Raw genomic sequence first — 13,246 nt, forward strand, 5'->3', positions numbered from 1 at the left:
GCCGGCGCCGCCGTCGCACCTGAGCCGCATCGGCGCCCTCCACTTAAGGGCGGGCGGCGCCCACCCGCGCCGGGCCGTGGCTGCGGGCCTGGGGCGCCGCTCCCCTAGCGAGCTTCGAGGAAGCCGGTCGAGGGGCATCGCCTACCGACACTCCCCTCGCGGGAAGAGGAAGCGATGGGGAGGGCGGGGCCGGCAGGCCGGGCGCGGGGGCCTGCGCCGCGGGAAGGGCGGCGGACGGCGCGCGGCTGAAGCCCGCGTGCGCACAGGCAAGTGGAGCCCGCCCTCCCGCGCTCGGTTTCCCTCCGCACAGTGACTGTCGGATGCGGAGAGCTGCCGTAATGGAGTCACAGTGCTCAGGAGAACGCTAGGGTTTCCGTCCTCTTTGTAGGCGGGTGGTACCGGGAATTGAACGCAGGCTACAGCCTCAGGCCCGCTTTATTTTTGAGACAGAGCTTTGCTGAGTTGTCCAAACCAGGCGTGAACCTGACCCTCTTGCCTCAGCCTCTCAGAGTGCCGGAATTACAGCTGTGCGCCGCCGCGACTACCTGGCTTTGCAGTTTTTTCTTTTTGGCGGAACCGGGGATTGAACTCGGGCCCTTGCGCTTGCCAGGGAAGCGCTAATCCCACTTCCACTGAGCCATCTTCCCGGCTTTAATAGCTGGGTAACTCCTGAAACGTCCCTCTCAACAGCGTTGAAGTGGGCAAAGTGACTCCAGGAATGGGGTGGGCGTGAGACGACTCACGCGGCGGGAAGGGAGACCACACGGAAAGGCCTGAAATCTAAATGAGCACCCCTCAAAAGCCTATAGAGAGGCTTGTAATCCCCCACGAAGCACCTGTTCTGCTTAGAAAACAGGCTCTGAGTAGAAGGAGCTTTACTTACCCCCCCCCCCCGGGGGGGGTTTTGAACTCGGGCCCTTGCGCTTGCCAGGCAAGCACTATTCTACTCCCCGGCCCCTCTCACAATTTGAATCTATTATTCACGGCTGTTTTTCCCCCTTGAGGTTTTGGTCAGTTTCCCGAGTTAAGCGCGATAGGGAGCAACCAGTACGTAGTGGTTTTCCTAATTTGGGGGTTCTGGCAGAGCTTGCATGCGTCTGTAGCTGTGCAACAGTGTTAACAAGCGATGGGTAGGAAGAACTGAAGGAACACCGTCCCGTTTGCTGGGATGCCAGGGCTCAAGTTTAATATTTAATAGTTTTTACTGCATACGTAAAGGCTCTTGTAGAGTCGTTTTGTCTTTTGGAGGCAGGGTTTCACTGTTTATTTCAGGCTGACCCCCTCCACCCCCCTTACTGGGGATTGAACTCAGGGCGCTATCTCCTCACCCTCAGGCTGACTTTGAACTCACTTTGTATCCCAGGCCGGCCTCGAATTCACAGCAGTTCTGCTTCAGCCTCCTAAGTGTTAGGATTATGGGTGTGGGCCATCACACTTGGTGAGACAAATTTTTTGACAGGTATATAAAAGACAAACAGAAAAGCCCTAATCCAGGTTAAATATAGTACCAGGAGAAATTTGGTAAAAGGTTATACCCGATTTGTTTCTCTTCAGTGTGTTTTCTTTTGAGACTGGATCTACCTATGTATCCTCGAACTTTCAATGATCCTTTTGCCTTAACCTCTCAAGAGCTGGGATTACAGGCATGCGTCATCCTGCCCAGTTGGATTTGTTGCTATAATAGGGATAGTTTAAGGAAACCTTCAGCTGAGAAGTTTTATCCAAAGGTGACTCTGATCCCCAGTAGTTTTAAACTGCCTATAATCCCAGCACTCAGAGAGCAGAGGCATATTCAAAGCCAGACTGAACTACATAGCAAGACCCTGTCTCACAAAAAGCTGGCCTTTATGATTATAAAATATAATTATGGTGGGGCTGGGGAGATAGCTCAGTAGAATAAGCGTTTGCCTGGCAAGCACAGGGTCCTGAGTTTAATCCCTGGTATTACCAAAAAAACCCAAAAAAGTAATTCTGGTAAATCGTTTGTGCTTTCATTGGTTTCTTTTTTTGCCAGTTTTAATCATAATACACAGTGAAAAATTGTGAGAGAGGGTGACGCGATAACTCAGCTGTTGAAAGCACCTGCTTGGGCAAGCTTAGGCAATTGCAGGGACTTACGTTCTATCCCCAGCACCACATGCCATGCCAGCCACGCCCCCAGGGGCTGAGCCATGCACAAAAAATCTTGAGGGAGGGTGTAGGGATCCTAACCCAGGGTGTGTGTAAGCTAGCCAACTGCTCCTGTCCTCTGGGTTTTTGAGATAGGGTCTAGCTGTGTAGCTTGGCCTTAATCTTGTGTTCCTCTTGCTTTAGCCTCCTGAGTGCTGGGATTGCAGGCCTGTGCCACCATGCCTGGCTCAAATAGGACCCTTTTAAGTGTACAGTCAGGTGAAAATGCCTACACCTAAGTATGATGTTCACACCTGAGGTTAATCTAGAGAAACGTGCAGATGTTCCTTGTTTAAGGCCTCAGTTGAGTGCTGTGGACTAGACCATTAATCAGTTGTAAATGAGGAGGTGCATACGTGTGGTGTGTACAAGACGCAGGACAAAGCAAGGCAAAAGCAGGCTTGACGACTGCTTTTATTTGCATAACTCAAAAGCAGGGCTGTACAGTGCCAGCGGCCACAGTGACTACCATGGAAGCCTTCTGGGCTGCCAAGCCTCGTGTGGTCCGAGTGGTTGTTTTTATTTATTTATTTATTTAATTTATTTATTTTGTGTCTGTGTGTGGCCAGCTCAGCCCACCAGGGGGCAGGGCTGGCTGGCGTGTGGTGCTGGGGATTGAACCGCGGTCCCTGTGCTTTGCTAAGCTTGTTCTAATCTAAGTAGGTGCTTTAGACCACTGAGCCATCTCACCAGCCTTCCAGGTGGTTGTTAAACAAGGTCTAGGTACTGAACTTTGACACTCTTTTTTTTTTTTTTTTTTTTGCGGAACCAGGGATTGAACTCAGATCCTTCAGTTTGCCAGTCAAGCGCTTATCCTCCTGAGCCATCTCCCTGGCCCGGTACTGAACTTTGAAGAGCTAAATACCAGACCGGATCATGGTGGCCTCTCTAATCTAAAAGCAGTGCTAGTAGAGGAGGCTGCTCTGCTTTGCCCTGAACACAGAAGCTAGATTGTTACTCCATGTGGAAGGGGCTGAGGAGACGGATGCCGGGCAGCTGCGGGAACACTGGATTTCAACCTCTGATCTGTGGGCCTTGGGCAGGTTTGGCCGTGACTTGGAGATAGTGGTAGGAACTACCTTCAAGTCCTGCTGCTGGGTTTAGAGCAGTGACCTGCCAGTGCTACACAGCGGCCTAATCCTGGTTATCAGACCCCAGTCTGCCCTGCAGTGTGGGTCTGCAGCCCTTTGATCTCAGAAGTCTTTGGGGGGGGCGGGGAGATGGCTCAGTGGAATAAATGCTTCCCTGGCAAGCACAAGGGCCTGAGTTCAATCCCCAGCTCCACCAAAAAAGTCTTGCTTTTTTTCTTTTGCCTGGTACCCTTTGAAAAGACCGTCTTTATTCCAGGACATTTTTTGTTTCAAGGTCTCTTTCTGCTCTTAAAATCTGAGGACTTTGAAGAGCTTTTGTTTGCAGGTTGTATCTATCAGTGTATTCTCTATTCCAAATTAAAACTGAAGGACTAGAGGATTGGCTAGATAGCTCAGCGGACTAAAGCACCTGCTTACGCAAGCTTAGACAAGCTCAGGGACCGCAGATTGATCCCTGGCCACAGAGTCGGTGTAATGATGTATGCCTGTAATCCCAGTGCTGGGGAGGCTGAAAACAGGATCACTATGAGTCAGAGTTGTATAGTGAGCCCTTGTACCAAATACATTAAAACAACAAAAACCTGAGGGACTAGCGCGGCTGCTTGGTGGTGTGCTTGCCTAGCAATTATGAGGTACTAATTTTTTTTTTTTTCCGGAACCTGGGATTGAACTCGGGCCCTTGTGCTTGCCAGGGAAGCCCTTATTGCACTGAGCCATCTCCCCGGCCCCCTAAGACAGATTTGTTTTTTGGTGGCACCAGAGATGGAACTCAGGAACTTGTACTGGCCAACCAGGCACTTATGCTGCTGAGCTATATCCCCAGCCCTAAATTTGGTTCTTAGCACCTCTTCCCCAAAGGCAGAATTTGAGAACATTTATTTAAAAATAGAGGCCCATCAGAGAGCTTAGCGGACTAAAGCACCTGCTTAGGCAGCCGCAGGGGCCAAAGGTTTGACCCTTGGCTTGCTGGGCTGGCCCCACCCCAGGAGTGCACTGAGACAGCGACTGAGACTGGGCATGGCGGCCTGGAATCCCAGCACTTGAGAGGCCGAAAACAGGAGGCACGCTAGGGGTCTGATTTGTGTAATGTGACCCTGTACACCCTGTACTAAATGAAAACAAATGAGATAACAGGCATAAAAAAAAATAGTACTGGTATGGTGGCTCATGCCTGTAATCCCAGCACTCAAGAGGCAGGAGGGGACCAGCCTGATAACTCAGCAGACTAAAGTGCCTGTTTAGGCAGAGTGAAGCGCCCAGGGTTCAATCCCGAGCGCCCGACCCCTGGGGCACACTGAGACGACAGTTGAGATCCAGCGCTTGGGGGGCTGTAAACAGGAGGGAGGATCACTAGGAGTCCAATCTGGGTAGTGGGACCCTGTAGGCCCTGTCCTAGAGAAAAAAGAAAAGGGAAGATTGTTGTGTGTTCAAGGACAACCTGAACTGTATAGTGAGACACTGTCTCAAGACCAGAAAAAAGGTAACAGGGTCAGGGATGTAGCTCTCCTGCACAGCGCCTGCCCGGCAAGCACAAGGTTGGGAGTTCGATTTCCCGTACCAGAAAAAGTAATAATCATGGTTGTAAAAATAACTCCTCTAGAAAGTAAAACAGTAGTGGGAAGTCTCTATTTTGCTTTTCTCCCCAAATAGATATGCTCGATCTGTTTTGATAACATACTTTTGGTGGAAATAACATGAAGAAAATTCCACCTTGCCCCCATGTGTAGCCGGGAGAAGGCTGGTGTTGCGGTAGCTTTTTCCGTGAGCTTTTTGCTTCATTTTGGCGCTGCATCAAAATCTGACAACTGTAGTTTTGCCCGGTCTTAGTTAAAATGTGACACTTGAAAACATCCTCTGAACTTTTTGTGTACTCTGGAACCTTAAAATCTGTTGGTCTCTACACTACTTCCGATCTTTTTTTGTTTTTTTTTTTGGCGGAACCGGGGATTGAACGCAGGACCCTACACTTGCCAGGCAAGCGCTTATTCTACCGAGCTAGCTCCCCAGCCTACTACTTCAGATCTTTTATAAAGTGCATGATATTTTGTTTTTTTGGCTTTGGTTTCTAAGATAGTCTTGCTGTTTGCTCACGCTGGCTTTGGACTTGCTTTGTTGTGCAGGCTGGTCTTGAACTCCAGGAGGATCTTTCTGTGTTTTTTTTTTTGGTGGAACCGGGGATTGAACTCAGGCCCTTGTGCTTGCCAGGGAAGCACTTATTCCACTGAGCCATCTCCCCGGCCCCCAGGAGGATCTTTCTGTCTGAGCCTCCTGAGTGTGCTGGGGTTACAGGAGTGTGCCGCCACCACTCCTGGCCAAAGTTCATAATTTTTTTCCCCCAAGAATCGGAGATTGAACTTGGGACCCCGTACTTGCCAGGCAGGCGCTTACAATGTACATAATTTTTTTGGGGGGGTGGACTGGGGAAATGGCTCAGTAGAATAAGTGCTTGCCTGGCAAGCGCAAGGGCCTGAGTTCAATCTCCGGTTCCGCAAAAAAAAAAAAAAGTACATAATTTTGTAATGTTATTTCTTGATTTATTTGAAGTGTTCATTGAGTGATGTAGCTCTTTAATGAAAATATTGATAATTTCATGATACAGCGTAAAAATAACTTTAATAAGTCACCACTGATCTCATAAATGCAGGTTTTCCAAAAATTGAGTGTGTGTGGCGGCTGCCCCTGCATTGACTTCAAGGGTGCCTCCTGCCTCAGCCTCCCTAGGCTAGGATTGTGGGTGTGCACCACTACGGCTGGCTTCAGATTTCAAAGTAAAGTTCAGAATCTTCATTGAAGTGGTGATCTTACTTCTCTTTCTCCCTGAAAACCAGTGGCACAGTTTTGTTTGAAAAATAACGGTGAAGAGCGAGGGAGAAACTGGCTCTACAGGGCAAACTTGGGCCAAGTGAAAGACAGAACACTCGGGAGAAAGCAAGGCCGGCTGTCGGAGGCGCGCCATGAGAGCCACTCGGTTCACTTGGGAGAAAGTGTCTGCTAAGCCTGTGTGAGGCGACGGGACTAATGTCTGCCAGGCCTTCCAAGTGGACAGGAAAAAAGCAAGAGTGGTGTTCCTTGCTACGGCCTTGCCAGTGTGTCACAAAACTCAGCAGCCCACCGGAGGCGGGCCTTGCGCTCAGTGGGCAGCAGAGGTGTTCTAGGGTGACTGTCCACATGGTCACTTCCAGTGTTGAAAACACATGGGGCCGGGGAGATGGCTCAGTGGAATAAGCGCTTCCCTGGCAAGCGCAAGGGCCTGAGATCAGTCCCCAGTTCTGCAAAAACAAAAACAAAACGTGCTTGTGCTTTAATAAACTTACCTTTACTGCTTCACTGGAAGACATTTTTTCTTTTTGGTGCCGCATATCGAACTCTGGACTGTTGCTTGCCAGGCAGGTGCTTAGACTGCTGAGCTATCTTGCTGGCCCTAAACACAAGGCATTTGCCGTGAGCTACCTCCCCAACCACTTAAAAAAAATCTTTGAAGGGCTGGCCAAATAGTTCAAAGGATTAAAGTGCCTGCTTGGCAGAGCCCAGTGACCGGGTTCGATCCCCAGTGTGCTGTGCCAGCCCTGCCCCCCCCCCCCCCCCCCCCCCCCCCCCCCCCCCCCCCCGCACTGAGATAGCAACTGAGATTGAGACTGGGTGTGGGGTATGCGCCTGTAATCCCAGCGTTTGGGAGACTGAAAATAGGAGAATCACTAAGAGTCTGATCCGAGTGAGATCCTGCACCAAATGCCAAAAAAAAAAAAAAATCTTTGAGACTGTTTCATTAAGTTTCTAAGTTGTTCAGGCTGGGCTTGTATTTGTGACCTCCAGAATAGCGGAGTGCTGGGATTACTGGGCCATAATGTCCAGTTCTTTTTCTTTTGAGTGACAGTCTTGCCATGTACTCACAGTGCAGCCCAGGCTGGCCTTGTGAGCAGCGATCTTCCTGCCTCGGCCTCCTGAGTGCTGAGATTGCAGTGTTCCACGGAGCCCAGCCTTCCCATTTTAAGTTTAGTAAGTACAGAAAGGCACAGCTTTTATATGTTAAGTGTAAGAATGCACATGTGTGTATATTTCTATATCGCCATCTGTTTTTTGTTTTTTTTTTTCCGGGCGGAACTGGGGATTGAACCCAGGCCCTTGTACTTGCCAGGGAAGCACTTATTCCACTAAGCCATCTCCCTGGCCCCTATCGCCATCTGTTAACTGTAGCTCAGTTATACATGTCACAACTGTAACATAGATGATGATGATTTGTCTTTTTTTTTTTTTTTTAATGTATTTAGTGCAGGGTCTCACTACATACATCGAATTTGTAGGGATTCTCTTATCCATTATAGGGATTCTCCAAGCGCTGGGATTGGGGCTGGGGAGATGGCTCAGTAGAATAAGCACTTGCTTGGCAAGCACAGGTCCTGAGTTCAATCCCCAGTGCCACCAAAAAAAGAAAGCCAAGTGCTGGGATTACAGGTGTGGGCCACCCACCCAGTCTCAGTTGACTGCCTCAGCATGCACCCCGGGGCAGGGCTAGCGGAGCAGTGGTGCTGGATTGAACCCCAGTCCAATCCAGCATCTACCTTAACAGGCACTGTAGTCCACTGAGCTACCTGACCAGCCCTGTTTGTCTTTTTGAGGCAGAGTCTTGCTATGCAGCTCAGGCTGGCCTTGAGCTTACTGTGTAGTCCAGCCTGGTCTTGAACTTTCAGTAATCATCCTGCTTCAGCCTCCCCAGTGCTAGATTACAGGCATGTGCCACCATACCTGGTTTAAGGTAGATTATTATTATTATTATTATTATTAATAATTTATTTATTTATTTTGCAGAACTGGGGATTGAACTCAGGCCCTTGCACTTCCCAGGCAAGCACTTATTCTACCGAGCTATCTCCCCGGCCCAAGGTAGATTATTATTGTCCTTGTGTTTTTATGGAAAAGTAAGCAGGCTGGCAGGTTGAGTGGCTTGCCTAAGGTGGCCAAGCCAACATCAGATGCAAGATTCCAAGGCAAGTCCCAGAGCCCACACTCTTCCTGTACCGCTGAGTGGCTAAGCAAATCCAAGAAGGCTGTAGCTGTTATCGGCTATGGGGAATGGGAGTTGCTGGATATTGCCTTTCAGGAGAAGGCACAGGGCGCTGGAGCAGGGCAGGACCCGGCACCTTGTCCTAACCTCTGCTCTTTACCCTGCAGGATGGCTTCTCGGGACCAGCTGGTGGAGCAGGTGCTGAGGGAGCTGCAGGAGGCCGTGGAGTGTGAGGGTCTGGAGGGCCTGGTCAGCACTGCGCTAGAGGCCAAGCAGGTCCTGTCTTCCTTCGCCCTCCCCACCTGCCGCAAGGGGGGCCCCGGGGTCCAGGTGCTGGAGGTGGACTCTGTGGCCTTGAGCCTGTACCCCGATGATGCCCCGCGGAACATGCTGCCGCTGGTGTGTCCGGGCGGGGGCAGCCTGCTGTTCGAGGCGGCCAGCATGCTGCTGTGGGGCGACGTGGGCCTTAGCCTGGAGCTGCGGGCTCGCACAGTGGTGGAGATGCTGCTGCACCGGCACTACTACCTCCAGGGCATGATCGACTCCAAGGTGATGCTGCAGGCCGTGCGCTACTCCCTGTGCTCAGAAGAGTCCCCCGAGATGACCAACCTGCCGTCAGCCACCCTGGAGGCCATCTTCGACGCAGACGTCAAGGCCACCTGCTTCCCGAGCAGCTTCTCTAACGTGTGGCACCTGTACGCCCTGGCCTCGGTGCTGCAGCGCAATATCTACTCCATCTACCCCATGCGCAACCTCAGGATTCGCCCCTACTTCAACCGGGTCATCCGGCCCCGGCGCTGCGACCACGTGCCCAGCACACTGCACATCATGTGGGCTGGGCAGCCGCTGGGCAGCCGCCTCTTCCGCCACCAGTACTTTGCACCCGTGGTGGGGCTGGAAGAGGTGGAGGCTGATGACACACCCAGTGTGGACCCAACCCCACTGCCCCCGCTGCCCCCGCTGCCCCCGCCGGCTCGGACCTTGGAGCTTCTCAACCGGGAGCCTGGCCTCAGCTATTCGCACCTCTGTGAGCGCTACAGCGTCACCAAGAGCACCTTCTACCGCTGGCGGAGGCAGTCCCAGGAACACCGGCAGAAGGTGGCCACCCGCTTCTCCGCCAAATACTTCCTGCAGGACAGCTTCCACCGAGGAGGTGTCGTGCCGCTGCAGCAGTTCCTCCAGAGGTTCCCTGAGATCTCTCGCTCCACCTACTATGCCTGGAAGCAGGAGCTGCTGGGTTCTGCTGCCTGCCTAGCCCCAGCCCCCAAGGAGTCTCTGGCTCTGGAGCTGGAGAAGCTGCCATCAGAGAAGGCCACCGAGGGCCCAGGCCAGCCCCCGCTGGCGCCCGCCACCCCTGGAGTGGTCTTGATGCAGCGGGCCAAGCTGTACCTGGAGCACTGCATCTCCCTGAACACACTGGTGCCCTACCGCTGCTTCAAACGCAGGTTCCCCGGCATCTCCAGGTCCACCTACTACAACTGGCGGCGCAAGGCCCTCCGCAGGAACCCCAGCTTCAAGCCACCCCCGGCCATTGTTGCTGCCCAGGAGCCTCAGCCAGTGCCTGTCAGGGAGGTGGTCCTGCTCTCTCCGAAGAGAGAGGGGAAGCAGCAGGCAGAGGAAGCCAGGGGTGGGGGGGCACCTGTGCCCCCGGAGCTCCTGCCCCGGAGGATGCCCCTTTCCCGCTGGCAGCGGCGCCTACGCAGGGCCGCCCGCAGGCAGGTGCTGAGTGGGCATCTGCCCTTCTGTCGCTTCCGCCTCCGCTACCCTAGCCTGTCACCCTCCGCGTTTTGGGCCTGGAAGAGCCTTGCCTGGGGCTGGCCCAGAGGCCTGTCCAAACCCCAGAGGCTGTCACCCTCCTTGGGCACACGGGAGCAGGAGGCCGGCAGGAACGGGGCAACTGTGATGGTCCCACCAGCAGGGCCCCTCCCTTTGGGGACTTCTGGAAGTGACCCCACAAAGGTCCCAGGAGGACCCCCCAGAGAGGGGGCCCTGTGGGAGGGGGCCACAGCCCAGGGCCAGCCCCGCAGTGGGGCCGTATTGAGCCACCCTGTGGTGGCAGCTGCAGGCGACAGGGACGGCCAGGTGCTGGTGATGGACATGCTCACCACCACGAAGTTCAAGGCCCAGGCCAAGCTGTACCTGCAGAAGCGCTTCCAGTCCAAGAGCTTCCCCTCCTACAAGGAGTTCAGCGCCCTCTTCCCGCTCACAGCTCGCTCCACCTACTACATGTGGAAGCGTGCACTCTATGAAGGCCTCACCCTGGTGGACGGCTGACGGGAGGGGCTCCTGCAAGGGTCAGGGCCTGCAGTGTCCCCCCAGCTTGGCCACAACGCCCTCTGCTCTGTTCCTGCAGGATCCACCCTGAGTCCAAGGGCATATTTGTGTTATTTCCTGGCTCTGGGCCGCAGAGAACCAGAATTCAGCCATCTGGTCTTCTCTTGAGAGCTACAGCAGTGCAGATGGTCTTTGGTTGTTGGCTGGTCACATTTTTGTTTGTTGTGTTTTGTCTTTTTGCGACAGGGTCTTGCTATGCAGTTCAGGCTGGCATTGAGTTCACTTTGTAGCCCATGCTGGTCTGGAACTCACAACAGTTCTGCCTCAGCTCCCAAGTGCTGGGATTGCTGGCGTGCACCACCACGCCCATTAAGTTTTAGTTTTTGCTTTGCTTTAAGTGGGTGCACAGGGCCTCTTGCTGATATTGTCAGCTGCATGCCTGTGGGGGGTATGGAGGTTGGCTAGCCAAGCAGCTTTCAGTTTTTCTTGGAAAGAAGAGGGGGAGCATCATGTGATTATCTGTCCCACGGGGCAGGTGTCTTCAGTCTTCTGGGGTGGCACCATCTTTTCCCAAAGGAACATGAGAATTGAATGTGGGCTCCCCTGTGGCTTCTGCCTTGTGTCCCCCGAGGAGGAGGTGTCAGACCCAGCATGAGTAGCAGCAGGGATGGCCTTCACGGGAAGGTCCCAGGATACCTGAGATTACTGGGGGGCTGGCCTGACCCACTGCTGGGCCCCCGGGGCCTCTGCTAGCCAGAGTCGCAGCTTTAGTGGGGGGCCTGTGATGGCCAGGCAGGTGGGCACTGAACTTGCATTGTTCACAGGTGAAGTTGGAAAACCTGAGAAATAAAGTGATGCAGTACCCACAACCATGGTCTCTGGCATTTGTTCATCTTTACTGTGGCTTAAGTGGATTGAGTGACCATTTGAGGGCAAGGTGGGTGCAGCAGGATGCTTTGGAGGCTCTGCCTTGAGTTGGATCTAGAAATTATGGCTGGAGCTCTTGCCGCCAGGTTGGGTTCTGGCTGCCCCAAAAGACACTCCCCCCAACCCCCAGGATGGGAGAGACCTGGTCTGCTGGGTGCCTTCACAACAGGCCAGTGTCAAGCTGCAGTCTGCAGTGGGCTTGGTCCTTGACGCTTTTGTGCTCAGGGGGCTGGCTCAGTCTCAGATGAGGAAGCCACAATGTGTGCTGAGTTTCCATGCTGCCTCTGTCTGGGGCAGGACTCCCAAGATAAAGCCTCTGCTTACTGGGGGAGGCCTCACAGGGTGGATGTTTGCTGAGCCTTTTTTTCCTCTTGCCCGGTTTTCTGTAGTGGGTGTCATCTTTGTTCTGGGGACTTTCTTATTTGGGGGGGGGTGACTTTTGAAACAGGCTCTTACTGTATTTCAGGCTGTCCTAAAATACAGCTCCAGGTGAGCCTCCTGCCTCAGCCTCCTGGGTGCTGGGATTATAGGGATAGGCCACCATGCCTGGCAGTGTTCTGCCCTTTGTTCAGCCCCATGTCTAATCCAAGAGTAAGCCCTACTCTGGTTATACCCAGAGTCCCACCTTCACACTACTGGCCCTCATCATAGCTCCCTACCACATCTCCCCTCCCACCCCAGACAATCCCATGCCGCAGAGTGGCCAGTGAGTCTGTAAGAAATCTAGTTTTCATTTCCTCTCTGAACTGCATCTGTAGTTTACCTTCTCCCCTGGAGTTCCTTCTCAGCCCCTGACTCGCCACACCACGGAAGGCTGAAGCCTGGGTGACCTGGTGAGATGCTCTCAAAATAAAAAAGGGGAACTGCCCACTCAGGTCCCCCTCCTGTCCCTCTTGGACAGGAGCTTTCTTTTTCTCAATAAATATATTCTGCTCATAAAAAAATAAAAAGGCCAGGGAGATGGCTCAGTAGAATAAGCACTTGCCTGGCAAGCGCAAAGGCCTGAGTTCAAACCCTGGTTCTGCAAAAAAAAATTAAAAATAGAAAGGGCTGGAGATGCAGCTCAGGTCAAGAGCCCTGGTCAGTGTCAGCGTGCTCCCCCTCTCTCTCCCTCTCCCTGCTCTCCCTTCTTCCCTCCCTCCCCTCCCCTCTCCTCTCTCTGCAGGGCTTTTTTCTAACTTGCTGTATTCCCAGAAGGTAAATCCCCCACCCAAATTTCTTTATTTGAAGGAATTAAGTAGCTATTCTGGTACAGTTCATAGGAAAGGTTAGGGTAGCCTGAACACGCATGTGACATTAGCTCTCATTGTCACTGTCCCCCAGGGTATGCTTGTCAAAGAGGTACTCCCACTTTGCGGGACTGGGGGAGGGGGCTGCCGGCTTGCGCAGGCTGGTCACGTGGTGACCCAGCTCTTTGATGGCCTTCACCTGCTCATCCAGGTGGTGCGTCTGGCTGAAGACATACAGGTGCAGATCGTTCTCTTGTGCAGCTCCAGGAGAGACGGATTCACACTCCTCCAAGCACAGCGCGCACGCCATCGCGTCCAGCCCATTTTCCCAGTCATCACAGTCTGGTTTCTTTTTTTCTTTTTGGCAGAACCAGGGATTGAACTCAGGCCCTTGCGCTTGCCAGGGAAGCGCTTTTTCCACTGAGCCATCTCCCCGGCTCCTCTGGTTTCTTGATATCCTGAAGGAAGATGCAGCCACCGCGCTGGTTCTGCAGCTTCATCAGCTTCTCGGCGTGTTCTCTCTCCTCGTGAGATTGATGGAGAAAGTATTTGGC

The 13,246-nt window shown here is 53.0% G+C and overlaps 1 protein-coding gene across 1 annotated transcript in view; it reads left to right on the forward strand.

Annotated features, from left to right (window-relative positions):
• The window catches only part of Vrtn (vertebrae development associated), a 12,246-nt gene extending 1,488 nt beyond the window's left edge, over positions 1 to 10,758 (forward strand). The window contains exon 2 of the mRNA XM_004624857.2: positions 8,430 to 10,758. Coding sequence (XP_004624914.1) covers positions 8,431 to 10,536 — 2,106 coding nt within the window. The 5' untranslated portion in view covers position 8,430 and the 3' untranslated portion in view covers positions 10,537 to 10,758. The remainder of the gene's footprint in view (positions 1 to 8,429) is intronic.
• The last annotated feature ends 2,488 nt before the right edge of the window (positions 10,759 to 13,246 follow it).

The sequence above is a fragment of the Octodon degus genome, unplaced genomic scaffold (assembly GCF_000260255.1).
Source record: "Octodon degus isolate 3935 unplaced genomic scaffold, OctDeg1.0 scaffold00007, whole genome shotgun sequence".
Lineage (NCBI taxonomy): Eukaryota > Metazoa > Chordata > Mammalia > Rodentia > Octodontidae > Octodon > Octodon degus.